Source organism: Aotus nancymaae, unplaced genomic scaffold, assembly GCF_030222135.1.
Source record: "Aotus nancymaae isolate 86718 unplaced genomic scaffold, 86718_ANA_hifiasm-v0.15.2.pri h1tg000041l, whole genome shotgun sequence".
In the NCBI taxonomy this organism is placed as follows: Eukaryota; Metazoa; Chordata; class Mammalia; order Primates; family Aotidae; genus Aotus; species Aotus nancymaae.
In genome coordinates this window covers 21068098-21088139 of record NW_026988455.1, presented here as the reverse complement: position 1 = coordinate 21088139, position 20042 = coordinate 21068098, and the positions used below count along the sequence as shown (strand labels likewise).

General features: G+C 41.6%; 1 protein-coding gene across 2 annotated transcripts in view; it reads right to left on the bottom strand.

The window, feature by feature from the left end:
* Window positions 1–7372: 7372 nt before the first annotated feature.
* SPTLC1 (serine palmitoyltransferase long chain base subunit 1) overlaps window positions 7373–20042 on the bottom strand; it is a 108271-nt gene continuing 95601 nt past the window's right edge. For both annotated transcript variants that reach the window (XM_064361573.1, XM_064361571.1), the window contains 3 exons: window positions 13819–13936; window positions 10260–10333; window positions 7373–8778 (listed from right to left, as the gene is read on the bottom strand). In XM_064361573.1, the coding sequence (XP_064217643.1) occupies window positions 8685–8778; window positions 10260–10333; window positions 13819–13936 (286 nt within the window). In that variant the 3' untranslated portion in view covers window positions 7373–8684. The remainder of the gene's footprint in view (window positions 8779–10259; window positions 10334–13818; window positions 13937–20042) is intronic.

Sequence of the window (20042 nt, the reverse complement as noted above, 5' to 3'; positions counted from 1 at the left end):
AGCCCAGGTAAGAAACTCTTTGCTATAGTGACAGAAGAAGAAAGTCAATTCATTAACGCCCCTGTTTACTGTCCAAGGCTGGTGCTTGCAATTGACTCAATGATTTGTGGTATATTCACAGAGTTGTACAACCATCACCACGATCAGTTTTACATCTCTAGAAAGATCCATCCAGCTGGGTTTCAGCCAATCCCATTCTCACTGCTAGCTGTGGCCAACTACAAAATCTGTCTTCCGTCTCTTTCAATTTGCTTTTTTTTTTTTTGAGATGGAGTCTCGCTCTTGTTGCCCAGGCTGGAGTGCAATGGCATGATCTTGGCTCACTGCAACCTTCGCCTCCTGGGTTCAAGTGATTCTCCTGCCTCAGCCTCCCGATTACAGGTATGTACCACCATGCTCGGCTAATTTTGTATTTTTAGTAGAGACAAGGTTTCTCCATGTTCGTCAGGCTGGTCTCAAACTCCTAAACTCAGGTGATCCACCCACCTTGGCTTCCCAAAGCGCTGGGATTACAGGCATGAGCCACTGTGTCTGGACTCAATTTACTTTTTCTGGACATTCAATATATATAGAATCATACATTGTATGGTCTATTGCATCTGGTTTCTTTCAGTTAAAATGTTTTTTGAGATTCATCCATGTTGAAATATTTTGTCAATAGTTCATTTCTTTTTATTGCTGAATTGTATTCCATTGTGTGGACATACCACACTTTGTTTATTCATTCACAAGTTGATAGGTGATATGGTTTGGCTGTGTCCTGACCAAAATCTCATCTTGTCGTTCTTCTAATCCCCACATGTGGGAGGGACCCAGTGGGAGGTAATTGAATCATGCTGCTGTTCTCATAATAGTGAGTGAGTTCTCATGAGATCTGAAGATTTTATAAGGTACTTTTTACTCCTCTGATTGGCACTTCTCCTGCCACCATGTGAAGAAGGACATGTTTGCTTCCCCTTCTACCAGGATTGTAAGTTTCCTGAGGTCTCGCCAGCCATGCTGAACTGTGAGTCAACTAAACTTGTTTTCTTCATAAATTACCCAGTCTGGGGTATTTCTTCATAGCAGTGTGAGAACAGACTAATACATTAGACATTTGGATAGATTCCACTTTTTTGCCATCATAAATAATGCTGCTATTAGCATTTGTTTACACGTTTTTGCATAAATATATGCTTTTGTTTCTCTTAGGAGTGGAATTGCTAGGCTATATTGTCTTAGTCCGTTTGGGCTGCTATAACGAATACTGTAGACTGGATGGCTTATAAACAAGATCTTTATTTCTCACCGTTTTGAAGGCTGGAAAGTCCAAGATCAAGGTGCCAGCAGATTCGGTGTCTGATGAGGTCTTGCTTTCTAACAGATGATGCCTTCTCCCTTTGTCCTCACATAGTTGAAAGGGCTGCCAGACTTCCTTGGGCTTTTTTTTTTTAAGGGCATTAATTCCATTCATGAGGGATTCACCCTCATGATCTAATCACCTCCCAAAAGCCCCACCCTTTAATAATATCACTTTGGGGAATGGGTTTCAACATACAAATTTCAGGGGAGCACAAACATTTAGACTACAGCACGTGATACATTTGTTTACTTTTTGAAGAAACTGTCATATTGTTTTCCAAAGTGATCACACCATTTTACGTTTCTACCAGCCGAATATGAAGTTTCTCTTTCTCCATATCTTGCCAATACGTGGTATTTCCTTTTTGACTATTCTAGTGAGTGTATATGTTGCTTCATAGTTTTAACTTGCATTTTTTCTGATGCTTAATAGTGTTAATAACTCTTTCATGTGCTTATTACCATTTCCAGGGCTCTCATGTTGAAATACCAACTCTTTCAACCATTTATAAATTGGGTTTTTAAATTTCTTATTACCGAGTTGTAAGTGTTCTTTATAGTTGGATACACATCCTTTATAGGTATATAATTTGCAAATATTTTCTCACAGTCTGTGGCTTATGATCATATCCTTCATGAGGTTTTTGGAAGATCAAAAGTTTTAAATTTTAATGAAATCGATTTTTTTCTTTTCTATCTCACGCTTTTGGTGTTTTGTATATAAGCACTTTTTGCTTAACTCAAGATTTAAAAGATTTTCTCCTAGAAGTTTTACAGTTTTAGCTCTTACATTGATGTCTACGGCCAATTTGAGTTAATTTATATACACAAAGTAGGTCTAAGTTTTTTGTTTTCAAATAGATTGTGTATTAGTTTTCTATGGCCTTCGTAACAAATTAGTGCCAACTGGTGGCTTACAATAATAGGACTTAAAATAAGGGTAAGCTCAGATCAAAATCCTTAACCATCACGCCTGCACAGATTCCCTTTTTTCCAGAGAAGGTAACATTTACAAGTTCCAGGGATTAGGACTTGATTCTTCTGGTGGCCGTTATTTAACCTACTACAGTAACAAATTCTCCCAGTAATGTTTGTTAAAAAGACTATTGTTTCCTTATTGAATTGTCTTGGCACTTTGTTGAAAGTTAACTGGCCATAAATATAAGGGTTTATTGACTTCCAGACTCTGAATTCTGTTCCATGAACGCATCCTTGTATCAGTCAAACACACTGTCTTGCTAATGCAGTATTATGGTAAGTTCTATAATCAGATAATGTAAATCCTCCAACTTCGTTCGTTTTAAAAATTGCATCGGCTATTGTAGGGCCTTGTATTATATTTTCACATACATGTTAGGTTCAGCTTATCAATTTGTGTAAAAATTTGCCGGAATTTTGTTGGGAACTGCATGGAAACTATAAATTAATTTTGGATATGTTCTAGTCCATGGAATGGGTCTCCACTTATTTAAATCTTAATTCTTTTTTTTTGTTTGTTGTATTTTTTTTGAGATGGAGTCTCGGTTTGTTACCCAGGCTGGAGTGCAGTGGCGCAATCTTGGCTCACTGCAACCTCCACCTCTCGGCTTCAAGGGATTCTCCTGCCTCAGTCTCCCAAGTAGCTGGGATTACAGGTGTCCGACACCAGGCCTGGCTAATTTTTTTTTTTTTTTTTTTTTTTTTTTAGTAGAGACAGGGTTTCACCATGTTGGCCAGGCTGGTTTTGAACTCCTGACCACAAATGATTCATCCACCTTGGCCTTCCAAAGTGCTAGAATATTACAGGCATGAGCCATCACGCCGGGCCAATCTTAATTATTATTATTATTATTTTTGAGATGAAGCAATTCTCTGCCTCAGCCTCCAGAGCAGCTGGGATTACAGGCGCCTGCCACCATGCCCAGCTAATTTTTTGTATTTTTGGTAGATACGGGGTTTCAGCATCTTGGCCAGGCTGGTCTTGAACTCCTAACCTCATGATCCACCCACCTTGACTTCCCGAAGTGCTGGGATTACACGCATGAGCCACCACATCCTGTCAATCTTAATTCTTATAGCAATGTTTTGTAATTTTCAGTGTATAAGCCTTATACATTTTTGTTAATTATTATTTTATTCTCTTTGACATTATTATACATAGAATTGTTTTTAAAACTGGATGCTTTCCAATCTGGATGCTTTCAATTTTCTTTTTTAGCTTTATTATATAGGCTAGGTTCTCAAACACCATTTTGAAAAGAATATAAGGATATTTGTGTCTATGTTCAGGAGGGAAATTCATATGCAGTTTTCTTGTAATTTGTCTGACTTTGGAATTAACATAATAACAATGTCATAGAATGAATTGTGAGATATTGCCACCTTCTCAATTTTTCTGAAAGAAATTTGTGAGTGATTAGTACTACTTTTTCTTTAAATATTTGGTAGAATTCACTAGTGCTTACCTGTATATGGATATTTTTTGTGAAAATATTTTAAATTATTCCATTTATTTAGTTGTGATAGTCCATCGATTTTCTATTTATTCTTTTTATTTATTTATTTTTGAGACAGGGCTTCAATCCTGTTGTCCAGGCTGGAGTGCAATAGCACCATCTCAGCTCACTACAACCTCTGCCCCTTAGGCTCAAAAGTGATTCTCCTGCCTCAGCCTCTGGAATTGCTGGGACTACAAGTGCATGTCATGGAGCCCAGCTAATTTCCGTATTTTTTGTAGAGACAGGGTTTCACCATGTTAGCCAGGCTGGTCTTGAATTCCTGATCTCAAGTGATCCAGCCACCTCAGCCTCCCAAAGTGCTGAGATTAAAAGCGTGAGCCACCACCCTGGCAGGTTTTCTTTTTATTCCAGAGTTTGATGATATATGATGTCTTTCTTGGAATATATTCATATCATTTAAGTTTTCTAGTTTCTGTAGGGTTGATAGTGATGTTGCCTTTTTAGGTCCTAATTTTGGTAATTTGTGTCTTTGCTGTTATTTTCTTGGTTAGTCTAGTTAAAGGTTTGTCAGTTTGTCGCCAGGCTGGAGAGCAGTGTCACTACAACCTCCACCTCCCGGGTTCAAGCAATACTCCTGCCTCAGCCTCCCGAGTAGCTGGGACTACAAGTGTGTGCCACCATGCCTGGCTAATTTTTTTGATTTTAGTAGACACAGGGTTTCACCATGTTGGCCAGGATGGTTTTGATCTCCTGACCTTGTGATCCTCCTGCCTCAGCCTCCCAAAATGCTGGGATTACAGGTGTGAGACACTGTGCCCTGCCCTTTTGTCACTATTTTTATATTTAGCTTTTCTTGTCTTTTGGATATAGCAGAGTTTGTGTTTTGATTTGTAAACCAATTTGAAAATTTTTTCTTGGAGTAGAAATAAAGTGCTTGGGCCAGGTGTGGTGGCTCATACATGTAATCCTAACATTTTGGGAGACCAAGGCGGGCAAACTGTTTGAGGCCAGGAGTTTGAGATCAGCCTGGGCAACAGAGGGAACCCCTGTCCCTACAAAAACATTTAAAAAATTAGCCAAGCATTGTGGCACATACCTGTAGTCCCAGCTACTCAGGAGGCTGAGGCAGGAGAATTATTTAAGCCCAGGAATTTGAGGCTGCAATGAGCTGTGATTGCACCACTGGACTCCAGCCTGGGCAACAGAGTGAGACCCTGTCTCAAAAAAAGAAAAAAAAAAAAAAGACTTTAAGGGGATGCACATTCACTGTATGATTAATATGCTTGGTCTCAACTCATGCTATTTTGTTGTATTTTTTTAATTTGACAAATTCAGCGGGTACAGTGCAGTTTTGATACTTGGTTGTATTTTCTGCATGTATTGCATTATATTTGTTATTTTTCCCCTGTATAGGGTCTAATTTTGCTTTTTTTGAATTTAGGAAGTTTTATGTTTGCATTCTACTAGTTATTATTTTTTTTCATTTTTTTTTTTGTAATGGAGCCTCACCCTGTCGCCCAGGCTGGAGTGCAAAGGTGCGATCTCAGCTCACTGCAACCTCCGCCTCCAGGTTCAAACGATTCTCCTGCCTTAGCCTCCTGAGTAGCTGGGATTACAGGCGCCCACTACCATGCCCATCTAATTGTTGTATTTTTAGTAGAGACAGGGTTTCACTATGCTGGCCAGGCTGGTCTTGAACTCCTGGTGTGATCTGCCCACCTTGCCCTCCAAAGTGCTGGGATTACAGGCGTGAGCCACTGCACCTGGCCTCTACTAGTTATCTTTATAATAAAACTTCTTATAATGTACTTAATCCCTCTTTTTCATACGTTCCCTTTGTCAGTCTAAATATTTTTGTACTGTATCTTATTTACATAATACATTATGAGCAAATTATTTTACTTTCTTTTTTTCAACTTTTAGATTTAGGGGTACACGTGCAGGTTTGTTACCTGGGCATATTGTAGGATGCTGAGGTTTGAGGTACAAATGATCTCTTCACCTCGGTGCTGAGCATAGTACCCAATAGTTTTGCAACCCTTGCCCCGCCTCCTTCCCTCCCGACAGTCAGTATCTATTGTTCCCATCTTCATTCGATGAGTATGCGACGGCTAGCTCCTAATTATAAGAACATGCGATATTTGGTTCTCTGTCCCTAAGTTAATTTGGAAGGTATGATTTATATACATTATTACTTTTAATAAATTTGAATATCATGACAGATTATTTTGCTTTTTTCTTTCAGACAGGGTCTCACTCTGTCGCACAGGCTGGAATCAAGCTTATGGCTGCCTTGACCTCCTGGGCTCACATGATCCTCCTGCCTCAGCCTCTCAAGTATTTAGGACTACAGGTGCACACCACCATGTCTGGCTAATTTTTTGTAGAGATTAGGTCTCGCTATGTTCCCCAAACTGGTTTCAAACTCCTGATCTCAAGCAGTCCTCCTACCTTGGCCTTCCAAAATGCTGGGATTACAGGTGTGAACACCCAGTCTTGCATTTCTTAGTTAGATGCTTTCCCCTAGTGGATTCCTCAGGAAGGGCTCAAAAAGAAGCATTAAATTCTAATTTTGAATTGTTTTTCTATAACCTTGTTATTTGAAAGACCGCTTTGTGGATATAAAATTCTTCAATCACATTTCCTTTTTCCTTCAAATCTCTAGAAAATGTTGCTGTCGAGATGACTTATTTTATCCGTGTTCCATCATTCTTAAAGCTTCCTACTACTCCTCTTCGCCAGGCATTTCCAACTTCATAAGGAAATGAAATTCATGCATCCTCCATAGCTTAACCCATACCGTAGGTGTACGTTACAAATGTTTTCATTTGATGTCATCATAAGGACAGTGTTTTGGAAAGATGCATGGAGATATTCAGATTTAGATATTGGACATCTCTGTTTTCTGGGACTAAGGTTTTATGTTGACAAGGAAAGATGGCATGAGGCCCACACATCAGATGACTATTATTTCATAAAGATACACCTTCTCCACCCACATTGTAATATCTCTAATATTGGAAGACACCTTACAGCTGACAGCATAATACAGAAAGAATTTTCTTTTAGTGGCATATAAAAAAAGTACACATGGTACAATTAGCGAAGTTCTGAATTTGAAGAAATACTGGTGTATTTTCTGTTCCAACTTGCTCCAAAGCCCCACTTTTCCTGAGTTAGAATTTAGTCATAGATAATAAAAAGGTTGTGTGGTTCTCTTCTTCCCTGTGGACAATTCTGCTAAGTGAAAATGGGGTCCAAATGGTCTCTACACTGCTCACCCCTAAGCTACTGCCTTTTAAAACACAAGATCATTGGTAGACATTTTTTATTATAAAAGAAGCTGAAAAGTTATTGTTTATGAAAATAATGGCCACGATATTTTCGTAGTCCTACAAGGCCAGCAGGAACCTAGGAAACTTCAGACACTATATATTCTTTGGTTGGATGTGAAAAGAGGAACTAAGAAATTTAGTTGTTATTTTCTCTAACAAGACAAAACAACACACAAAGAATACTACCCCAGCTGTGCAGAAAAGTTAAAATCAAGAGACTATCCTATTGAATATATTACATATGCAAATAGACTAATAATCAGGAATGTAGGTTTATTTAATTAAAAAATAAAACAAAACAAAACAGACTCACCCCCCAAAGAGTACTTTACCCTTTAAAGCAGCAGCAATCACAAGGCACATATGTACAAAATACCTCAAGCAAAACAGAAACTGAACATTCAAAAAATACATGTTATTTTAAAAGATGCTGAAGACCATTTGAGTACTATGAGCATAGATTATAAAAATGACAATTTTATTCCACCTTTAACAAGAGAAGAAATGATGGCATAATATTTATATACTATCTTGTGGCACATATAACAAACCTTTACACCATGTAACCTGGTTTGCTAAAGAAAAAACAGGCAAAGTACAGCTTAGAAATGGTATTTTTAGTGCTTTCACGTCTTCTGTAGAGACCTGACATTTGTAAGTGGAAAAGAAAAATTCTCTTTTTCCTTAGCTTAGAAAAGGCCTGTAGTTACACGTCCCTAGGCAAACCCACTATACAAAAAAGGAATATGTTTCAGATATTCTAAAATATAAAGAATATGATTTATATTCTGGGATCAACATAATAACCAACCCTCTTCCTAAAACAGATTAGAGGTGAACACATAAGGAATGTAAAGAGAGGTCAATTATATTAAAATAAAATAGCTTCTGAGTTAAATTACTGCTCACTTAGGAAGTATAATGAATATTCTCTGGTTAGGGATGCTGACATTGGAAATGGTGTGACATCAATATTTAGTGTGTATAAAAGCTCTAGGATTCAAATACAATGCAAAGTTTATAATAATCACAGAAAAAGTGTTCCTTTTAGCCACCATTTAGATTCACATGACAGAGACTGGAAAATACGTGGTTTAATTAGATCATAAATTTGTACCACATATGTTGAAGTGTTCTTCTAAGCTTTAACGCTGCAGTCATTTTCCTATGAACTATTAAGGAGTTCAGGAGTGCTCACTGAATCATTACTATTAGAAGGGAGGGCAGAGAAACTGAAGCTCCAGTTTTAAACCACAACAAAAGAATACAAAATACTAGTATAATAAAACATTTAAATAGTACTAAATGCACAATTTAAATATCAGTTATATACTGTCATTAGTTTTCCTCTTAAAAAAAATCAGTTCCTGGGCTTTTAGATGTGTTTTCTTTTAAAAAAATAAGCATCCTTCTCATGTTCACACAATTGATCCACATTGGCACCATTTGGTAACAATCCTATAAAAGATCCACATGCTCTTGCTCTCCTTCAGGCCCCTCCCTGGCCAGCGGGAGTATTGAGTCCTGTCTGCGTGCTGTGTGGCAGGAGGCCACAGTCTTGAGACTCAGCCTAGAGCAGGACGACCTGGGCCACCTCCTTGATGGTGGACGCAGCTCTCTCCAGTTCTTCCTCTGTTTGTTCCACTGTGACCACAACCCGAATGCTGAGAACAGTAAAGGACACAAAGAATTATCTTTGTGAGGTAAGGACCTGCACTCACAGTCACCCATCTACGGCCCGAGAGCCAAATCCACCGCCTCCTGTTTTTGTAAACAAAGCTCTCCTGGCACTCGGCCTATTCACGCACTTGCTGCCCATAGTCGCTCTCTCACTACTGGGGCAGGTGGGTCGCTGCAGCAGGGAGTCCCGAGGGCACAAAACCAGCATGGCTCCCGTCCTCGTGCACTTGTGGTCTTACTAACAAGTAAACGTAGGATATAGGATTATAGCTTCGGATGAGTGCAATGAAAAATGATGGGGGCAGCCCAAACTGGAGTGCAAGAGTGATCTCAGCTCACTGCGGCCTTGATCTCCTGGAACCAGGTGATTCTCCCACCTCAGCCTCCCGAGTACCTGGGACCAAAGGTGTGCACTATCACGCCTGGCTTCCAGTGTTCTGCCTACCTCGGCCTCCCAAAGTGTTGGGATTACAGGTGTGGGCCACTGCGCCTGGCTGAGATGGGCTGAATCTTTAAGGTGCTTTGAGCTGCTACCAGAGTGATTTTACAAATCTGATCTGGCACTCCGGGCTGGCAGAGCATTCAAACTCCCCAGGGGGCTCTCCTGCAGCCTCCCTGACTTGGCACCTGGCCTCAGGACCCTTCTCTCCAACTCTTCTGCAGCTTGTGCTCGGTACTCCCAGATGAACTTGGAGGTCTCCAAGAAACTGAAAATCCTGAGCAAAGCACACACCACCTCATGTGACGGAAAGCCACGATGACCACAGGATGCCTGACACACACATTTCTCCAGGCTTGGTGTAGACATCACCTGCTCTCAAAAGCCTGAGCATTGTTCCGGGGCAGCACTGGCCACGTCCAGGCCATCTGCTGTGACTGCCTGGCTCAGTGCCGTGGTGGGATGGCCACCTCCTTGGCCTACACGCTTTGTGAACAGAATCCAGTCTCCTTAAAAGACATTAGTCTTTTCCTTTACTAAAAAAACACCAGATGTGTTTTTTCATGAAGCTGTAGATTTTCCCCACCGTTGCCTGGTTTTTCCCGAATGTGAATGAGTGTGTGCTGACTGAGGGAGCAGCAGAGGCGCATGCCCACCCCCACCCCACACTGCCGATCCTCCCTGCAGGACGGTCCTTGTGGCAGGAACTCCTGGTACGGCATGTGCCACCTTCCAGATGTGGTAGGAATGAGCTGATGGAAACTCAGGTTTGCCGAAGCTCATTATTGGGCTCCCAGACATTTCTTTGAGTGAACTGAGAGGGTACTCAGTAAGTCCTAGGGGGATTTTCAGTTAAGATGTAAAAACTTTTTGTTTAAAAGCATTAAACAGGTGATGTACTATATTTTAATGACAGATAATCTTCCTTAGCCTGTAATAGTCTTTCAAAATTTTACAAAAGATAATGTATTTCATAGAGCTCAGAGCAGGGAAAAAAAATACGGTCATATTTTAATATTAACTGACCTGGGAGGAGGGAGGCACTTCTCTTCTTTCTCCAAGTAGCGCGCCTGGGTTAATGCGATATTTTTGTTCATGCACTGCGGGAAGAAAAAGGAAGACTTCTGCAACCTGGACTTCAGACACGGCGGTAATTCAAGTGGGGAATGCAGAAATCCAGCAACAGTAGCTTTAATTCATTTTCCGATTATAATTGCTACAAGATAACCACCAGAATACTACAGCATCACCTTGGCAGCACTGTCCACAGAACTTCTGCAGTGACAAATGCTTCTGTTCTGAAGTGCCCAGCAGTCACCATGAGTCGTGTGCCTGCTGAGCGCACGGAGATGTGGCTGGTGCTACTGAGAGGTCACACTTGCACCTTTTTTTATTTCCACTTAAATTTAAACAGCCATAGATAGCCAGTGGCTACCATTTAGACAAAGCAGAGTTAGCACGTGAGGACGTGGTGTGAGCAAAGTCCTGCAGGTGGACTTAACAGTACCACCACCAGTAGGACTGCACCAAAGAGAAATCACTGCACTTCAGATATCAGCATAAATGACGTCCGTGTGTGGCACCTGGGCATGGTGCTGCTGGGCACTGCAGAGTCTGGCGTTAACAAAGTTCTACACAGCTTTACTGTATATTAACCATCTGTCAACATTAAGAAAAAAATTAAAACAACCTCTACTGAAATACAGAAAGCATAAACACCAGAGCAAGGTAATAGGCTACAGGGGTTTCTTTCTGGAGTGATGAAAATGTTTTGGAATGAGACAGTAATGGTTGCACAACCTGCTGAATGTATGATGCTGAAAGCCACTTAACAATATACTTCAGGGCCAGGTGCAGTGGCTCATGCCTGTAATCTCAGCACTTTGGGAGGCCGAGGTGGGTGGATCACGAGGTCAGGAGTTCAAGACCAGCCTGGCCAAGATGGTGAAACCTCGGCTCTTTAAAAAAAAAAAAACACACACACACACACTTCAATAGGGTGAATTTTATGGTATGTGAATTACATAAAAAAAACCAACAGAGCAAAGGGCAGTGTAAAGGGAAGAACGATTATTCCATGTGCCTGACAATAAAAGTATCTGCCTCAAGAGGGTCACGTCGTAGGCTGTGAGGAAGAGATGGAAAACCCACACCAGGCATTCACAACAGCCTCTCACTGACTCTAGGCTCTGGAAGTGTACTTGGAAAAGTGAACTTCTGCAACCATCTGGACTGGCTCTGTTTCGAGCGCTGGCTGGTTAAGAGACACTATAAACAATAGCTCAGTTTGTAAAAACAGTGTCCTGTTGAGCAACTCAGCATAAACTTGGCAAAGCCTCTCAGATCTACGAAGCTTAAATAAGAGTTACGGCAGGCAGCATGGTTCTTTTCTCTCTTTCAAATACTGAAAAGAAGAGAGGGGAGTGGGACAAAGGTTTGGAAGATTTTAAAAATGGAAGCTGTGATGATGCACAGAAGCGGTAAGATCTTTCTCTTCTTTTCTGTCAATGAAGTTTCTAGATAGTATTCTGTTCCCCACCCCAGACTGTTCTCTTCTCACTCAACCCTCAAGAGAAGTCCTTTAGACAGCCAGTATCAAACCTGGCCCACAGACGGGAGTTTGGGATCTGTCAGCTGTCCACAGACTTTTCATTTCCTCTTTCATTACAGGGCTAATCCCTGTAAGCACAGTATTTTAATACCAAGTTGCTTTGTTCGCACGTCCTCCTCTGCATCTCTCTTTGGTACAAAGCCATAGTAAGACTTTAGCTGTTGCTATATAATGAAAAGAGAACAGAGGTGGGTTTACTATGCAATGGATACACTGGCATCTGAAGGCAATGAGTGTCCCTCAACATGAAGCATGTGTGGACAACTGTCCTGATGTAGTTCGAGGAGACACTCGAGGGAGAACGGCGGCGCCATCACTCAGACCCAACACCCACGCATGCAGCTCATGAGCCTGCTAGGTGAACATGGCTCTCAGCTGTCCTGATGGGGCAACTCCAGTGAAAAAAACAAATTCACCTGCCTCATGAAGGTAACGAAATGAACATGAATTTTACTGGCTTGTCCATTTAGCTTTATTTAATTTATATATTTGTTCTGGTTTTCCATTTGTATGAGAACTCTAATCACAAAGATGTCATACTTAGTTTTGTGTTTGTATATATTTAAGGAACTTTAAAGTACAAACAATGAGGTAGTGAAGCAGGCAGTGGAAGGTTTTTCCCTGTAGAGAGGCTTTCTTCCTATCCACAGAGCTGTGCCTGAGAAAACATCCGTTGCATTTCCTCACCTCGAAAGCCACGTACGTAGCTCCAGGTTGATCATTCAAAATCTGACATGTTTCCTTAGGAAGCTCAGATCCTGGGCTTGTTTTTATTATTATTATTTTTTAATGTAATTAACTCTAGAAGGCCACAAGTTGTGTGAAGTTCTCCACAAATCTGTTATTCCAGATTATGTGGCTCAAACACTGTGGGACATAGGACAGCTGAAGCTAGCTATGCAACAGAGGCTGCCTGGACACCCAGTCTGTATACTGCACACCCATGTGGCCTAGAAGAGCCTGCCTGAGAGGCTGTACAGGCAGATGAGACTCAGGACAGGGCCTGGCCTCGGAAAGGCTCATGACGGGTGGTAGCTGCCATTACGACCCCAGGGAGCTAGTAGCATCGCTCACAGCTGCAGCTTCTGGACAGGAAAGGAGAATCCCACCCATTTTCATTCCCAAATACATATTAAGTATATGTCAGATTCTTCTAAAAGCAGCAAGAGCAGCCCACATAAAAGCCCAGATTCTTCTGAAAGCAGCAGTCCAGCATCCCGGGGCTTGGGGAGGATCCGGAGGGAGGGCGGCACCCACTGCCCTCCTGAGTCCTTCCTGCCCAGGTCACTCCGCTGCTCTTCCCCCTCTTTTAAAGAAACTTCTGTTGGCCCTACACCACTGCAAACCCACGCGCCTAGGGCAGGAAGCGTTTAGGATGGGCAGTGCTATCAGATGAAAAACTGCAAGCAGTTTTCCCTGGTGACGTGGTTCTCAGATAATTAATAGGAAAATGACTTTTGGAAGATAAATTTAAATAAACCTCCCAAATTAGGCATGTAATAAAAAGTGGTCTTCCTTTCTGTTTACAAAAGCATCCTGACTTCAGGGTGACTGCGAGTGGACTGTCCCTGAGCTGTGCTGCGGGGAGAGCTAGCTGTCCAGGAGTGTGTGTGATGCGCACACACAGTGCCTCCCCCAACTACATACAGGAAAGCCTGGCTTTGTAAAATGGTGAGCAAGTGAGTTTTCTGGAAGGCTTATTTTTCAGAGGAGAGGCCAAGCATATTTAAATGCAAAATGGTACAAAACAGAATAACTTTGGAGGGAGTCACATATTGCTGCCTGTTACTGTGGCCAGAAGCTGGGAAGGACCTGGAGGATTAGGATTCAATGTCAAGAGCGGGTGGGTCACCAGCATCTTCCTTTCTACCCTCTCTCTCAGGGCAGACTTTCCTTAAAAATAACATTAAAACATTGCTTGGGGTGAGGGCAGAAGTGGTGTGGAGAGATTTCCTTAAGCAACTGGGTACTTACTTGATCTACAATTTCCTGAAGCAGTCTGACGTCTTGCTCACGAGACCCAGTGCTCTCTTCCAGTTGTAGGTGAAAGGCTGGAGAAAAGGACTCCCCCACCACTTTTAGTCCAGAAATGCTGAAGAAAGGAAACACACACACCTGTAGGTTCCTTCCAGGCTCAAAGATTACTTATGAAGAAATAGTGTTATAAGTCTACAATGTCCAGGCACAGTGAACGGACAGAACATTGCAACTGACAGGAAGCATCATGTGGTGGAATTCCAATTCTGACAAAGAAAGGAAAATGAGGCACTCTGGCAGCTCTTCCTCATCTAAAAAAGTTTGCCTGGGATGTGGCTTTGGTAAGCGCAGGACCGCAGGACCGGGTCTCATGGCCCAGCAACCCACCGGGGAGTCTGTGCACCCGGCTACGGGCCTGGACGCCCGTCCTTACAGGCCCTCCGGGCCCACCTTGGCCGGTCATTCCTTTGCTATGTACTCCCTCCCCGCCACTGTGCCCCCACTGCTCGTTCTTCCCTGTGCTGGCTGCACACGCTGGGGCTCAGCTCCAGCACGGCCTCCTGGTGGGGCCTTCTTCATTACTGACTTTAGGGAAGGTTCTGCTCCATCATTCGCTATTATTATCCTGTCTGGATCCTTCACAGGCTACTCACTACACTTAATGTTATGCTTCCTTGCTTATTATCTATGTCTTTAGTTTTTATTTTGTCTCATAAATTACAGGAATGATTTCTGACATTAACAACAGTATACCCCATCTCTACAAACAAAACAAAAACAAAAAACCCTACAAAAATTGGCTGGGTGTGGTGGCTTGCAGTAGTCCCAGCTACTTGGGAGGCTCAGGTGGGAGGATCACTTGAACTCAGGACGTCAAGGTTGCTGTGAGCTGAGATTGTGCCACTGCACACCAGCTTGGGTGACAGAGCAAAACCCTATCTCAAAACAAAACATACCCAATAGAAAACAAACATACATTATATTTTGACTAACAGCAATATGTTTAGATAGAAAAATGTCCTTATTTGCATGTTAAGTTTTAGATTTTACTTGGATTAAAATTGTTTTCTTTTTATTCAGGATTAACAGCACAAATCTGCAGTTTCTCAGGGAGAAAGACAAATCTTTAGGAGTCAAATCTTGCATTTTTAAATTAAATTTAATCCAGTATTTTACTACAAATGTCACAAAATGCTACACCATATTATTAATATCTAGTCAGATTCATTTAAAGTCTATTTTATCCTATAGTAACAAATATTATTTGATTTTTGACCTACCTCCTAGGACATAAATGTGATATATGTCTATCTGAAACTGGGCTAAACATTTTAGATTCCTTTCATTTAGTTTGTTTCACTTAAAAGGATTTGTTTTTCCTCAGAATGAAATGACTGTAAAAAGCACTAGGGGGCCGGGCACGGTGGCTCAAGCCTGTAATCCCAGCACTTTGGGAGGCCGAGGCGGGTGGATCACAAGGTCAAGAGATCGAGACCATCCTGGTCAACATGGTGAAACCCCGTCTCTACTAATACAAAAAAAAATTAGCTGGGCATGGTGGCGCGTGCCTGTAATCCCAGCTACTCAGGAGGCTGAGGCAGGAGAATTGCCTGAACCCAGGAGGCGGAGGTTGCGGTGAGCCGAGATCGCGCCATTGCACTCCAGCCTGGGTAACAAGAGCGAAACTCCGCCTCAAAAAAAAAAAAAAAAGCACTAGGTAGCACAACTGAATCTTCCCAGTTGAGGACTTGACGAGCCTTTCCAGAATGACTACTGTGTGTTACAATAATGTGAATTCTGGAAACTAATCTGTCCTGGCCTTCCAATCACCCTTGGAACATTATTAATCTGTATCTCCTTTCTTTAAATAGAATACATAATAATAGATCTCTCAAAGTAGGTCTAAATCATGCAATCTTGGGCATGTGGAATGTGGAGGAACCTTCTAGATTAGTTCTTTTACTAATGTAGAAACTAAGCAATATGCTTTCAAAACCCATTTCCTGTATGAATTCTGATCATGTTAAATGCATACATCAAGTATTTTTTTTGGGTGGTCATGTAGTCTCAGAGTATTAAAAAATTGCGTTCATCCAGGTGCAGTGGCTCACGCCTGTAATTCCAGCACTGTGGGAGGCCAAGGCAGGTGGATCACCTGAGGTCAGGAGTTTGAGACTAGCCTGACCAAGATGGTGAAACCCTGTCTCTACTAAAAATACAAAAATTAGTCGGGTGTGGTGGTGGGTGCCTGTAATCCCAGTTACTCAGGAGGCTGAGGTAGGAGAATTGCTTGAGTCCGGAAGGCGGAGGTTGCGGTGAGCTGAGATCACACCACTGCACTCCAGCCTGGGCAACAAGGGCAAAAAAAAAAGTACATACTGCTTTCCAAATAGCATTTCATATGAATCGAATGGACTCAATTTTCCTCAAGAAATACAAAGCACTTGAGGTCCAAATCTAGCTTGTGCTTTTTAATCAAATGGTCTCATCTCACATGCTGGTGAGAGAAAGAATTAAACAAAATGACCTATCTCTGGTGGCCTAGATGGCTGAATGTCAGATGAGTTTAATTAAAACCAATGGACACAGTTGTAGCTTGAGTTCAGAAACTTACAAGCTGTGTTTCAGAGTCTATTACACTACTCTTTAAAGAGAAACTTTGCCAAACATCTTATCCCAATGGATAAACAACGAGCACTGGGCTAGCTCCCAAGGACATAGCAATCACTAAGGTAGCCACGGTCTCCACTGTGTGCTTACAGTCTATAGGGAGTACCAGACACCAATAACTATCTCTATTACAATGAAAAAAGAGGCAAACCAGCATAGGATGTTGAATTCTTTTCCCAAACTCCATCTCAGAGATGAGAGAAGTGAACAATCAGAGAAAAATTAAACAAAAAAATTACTCAGAACTAAACATTGAAGATACTACACCTCTGAAAATATTTATATTTAATATATTTATTGGAAAATAAGAAATAAAACCAAAAGCTAAATGTAAGAAGCTGAAGAATAAGAACACAATGCAATAAGGAAGAAAACAGAATATGATGAAAACACACAAAACAAAACATAAAAAGTTTAAACAATATGGATATATGAGATAATCACCAACTATCCCCAAACCAAAGCCTCCAAGCCTAGACGGCCTTAAAGTGGGAGGTCTACTCAACTTTTGAAGAAACAAGCCTGTTCTTCCTTAGTGGATCCATGAAGCAGAAAGAGTGGAAAATAGCCAAATCATCTACTGAAGCTACCCTACTACTGACTCCTATGTTACTTAAAGTTGGTCTAAGGTTACAGATCCATTTAAATTATAACACAGATACAAAAAGTCAAATTAAAATATTAGCTAAATAAATCTAACAGTGTAGAAAAAGATATTGTAATGAAGGGTTTCCTCAAGAATGCAAGGATGTTTTAACATCAGAAAATATTTCAATTCAGCCATAAGACAAATTTATGATTTACCTTAATAGATGTCAAAAAAAGTGGATAAAATTCAACATCTACTTATGATTTTAAAAATAGGTCTTCAAATTTAGGAATAATTTAGCCAAGTACAGTGGTACGTGCCTGTAGTCCCAACTAGTTGGGAGGTAAAGGCAGGATTGCTTGAGTCCAGGAGTTTGAGGATGTAGTGTGTTGACTACACCTGTGAATGGCCACTGCACTCCAGCCTGGGCAACACAGTGCAATCCTGTCTCTTAAAAAAAACACAAAACAAAACAAAACAAAACTAGGAATAATTTGATAAAGGCTTCTCACCAAAACCCCATAGATTATTATTATCATTATTATTATTATTTTTTTTGAGATAGAGTTTTGCTGTTTTTGCCCAGGCTGGAGTGCAATGGCACAATCTGGGCCCACTGCAATCTCCACCTCATGGGTTAAAGCGATTCTCCTCCCTCAGCCTCCTGAGTAGCTGGGATTACAGGCATGTGTCACCACGCCTGGACAATTTTGCATTTTTAGTAGAGATGGGGTTTCTCCACGTTGGTCAGGCTGTTCTTGAACTCTCGACCTCAGGTGATCTGCCTGCCTCAGTTTCCCAAAGTGGTGAGATTACAGGCATGAGTTACTGTGCCTGGCCGCATGATGTTTTATACTTAATGACTATGTGTTTCTATAACTGGGAATAAGAAAAGATTGTTTGCTATTATTGATACTGTTCGATACAGCATTAGGGACCCAGACCAAAGCAATACAATACGAAAAAGAACTAAGAGGGCCGGGCGCGGTGGCTCACGCCTGTAATCCCAGCACTTTGGGAGGCCGAGGCGGGTGGATCACGAGGTCAAGAGATCGAGACCATCCTGGTCAACATGGTGAAACCCCGTCTCTACTAAAAATACAAAAAATTAGCTGGGCATGGTGGCACGTGCCTGTAATCCCAGCTACTCGGGAGGCTGAGGCAGGAGAATTGCCTGAACCCAGGAGGTGGAGGTTGCGGTGAGCCGAGATTGCGCCATTGCACTCCAGCCTGGGTAACAAGAGCGAAACTCCGTCTCAAAAAAAAAAAAAAAAAAAGAAAGAGAACTAAGATATAAAAACATAAAAACATTAGGAAGGAAAGAGAGAACACCATTATTGCAGATAACAGGACTTCTATGCATATCATCATAACAGAATGAAACAAACTACTGGAAATAAGAGTTTAGAAAGACTCCTGGACATAAGATCAGATTAGAGAAAACAATAATATTCTTAAGAATCAGCAATAATCAAGTAGAAACTATAAGAGAAAAGACAACTCCTCTCATAAGAGCAAGAAAATCTGTAGGATGTCTGAAAATCCCCTTTAAAGGTTACGTAAAGGTACAAGGGCTTTATAGGAATTCCATTAAAGGACACAAAGAAAGATTCAAATAGAGAGCTCATGTTCATGGATGACAATTCCTCCCACATTCATCAGAAAATTTAATGCAATTCCAATTAAGATTCTAGCAGTAACTTTGGAGGAACCTGTATTCCAAAACAGTGATAAAAACAGACAGATCTAGGTACAAATGGGAACCTGGTATATGACAGAGACAGTACCGCCAACCAGTAGGAGAAAGGATGTTCATACTTAGCCAGATGTTATTCAGAAAACTGACCTCAGTAATTTTAAACGGAAATACTCTTCTCTTGACCAAGCTACAGCCACCATCTTGTTTCTCAGTTCCTCTTTAGAGAAAAACTCCTCATAACAGTCATCTAAGCTGTGTCCAACCGTCTGGAACCTCCTTCAAACAGGCATTTTATCTCACACTCCCCTGAAACTGCTCACCAAGTCACAATACCTCTACACGACAAACTCAAAGGATCAGTGTTCTGTTATCTGGTCTGGCCTGTCAGCAGCAGCATGTCACAGGCTGACCTCCTACATAAGCAATTTCTTCCCTAGCTTCCAGGACTCTAGGCTATTCCAGCCTTCCTCTTCCTCACTGGCCACTCTGTCTCGGACTAGTCTTGGCTAGTTTCTGGCCTCTTCACATTGAAATAGTTCAAATAATATCTATTCCCTAAGACTCAAAAATTTATCTCTAGCTCAGTACTCTCCCTCACACTTCAGGCTTGTATAACAAGCTGTTGCTCCGCACTCCAAGTCTGACGGGCACTTCGGTCTAAACATAACCACTGCTGACCTTCCCCAGCAAGTATTTCTCCACAGTTCTGTCCCTCTCACTCACTAGCGACTCCACCTACTTATTACTCTTCCCAAAACTCCTAAGTCCCAGCTGGAGTCTTCTCTTTCTCACTCACCATGCATATGAACTTCTGCTAGGTCCAGTGCGCTCTCCCTAAAGAAGATATCCAGAATCCAGACACTTCTCACGGCTCCCACCATGGTCAGTCACCGTCACCTTTCTCCTGGGTCAATCTCCTAACTGGTCTCTGCTTCTGTTCTTATTGCTGTTTATTTTTTTCACACCACTGAAAGTAATTTTGCTAGGGTATCAGACAGGCTGTGTCACTCTTTTGCTCAAAACCATGCCAGGGCTTCCTGTGTGTGCCAATGCTCTCATTATGGCTCACAAGTCCCTGTGTGTGGATGGCTCATGACACAGCCCTCATCTTCCACTGGATTCCCCAATCCTTCCCTCCTGTCACATTGGCCTCTTTGCTGTTTTGTTTGCTCTTCTCTGTAACCATTTAGATACCAGGACGATTTGCTCCTGCAACCCTTTTGAATGTGTGTTTAGTATGAGGTGCCATGGAGTCTTCCAACT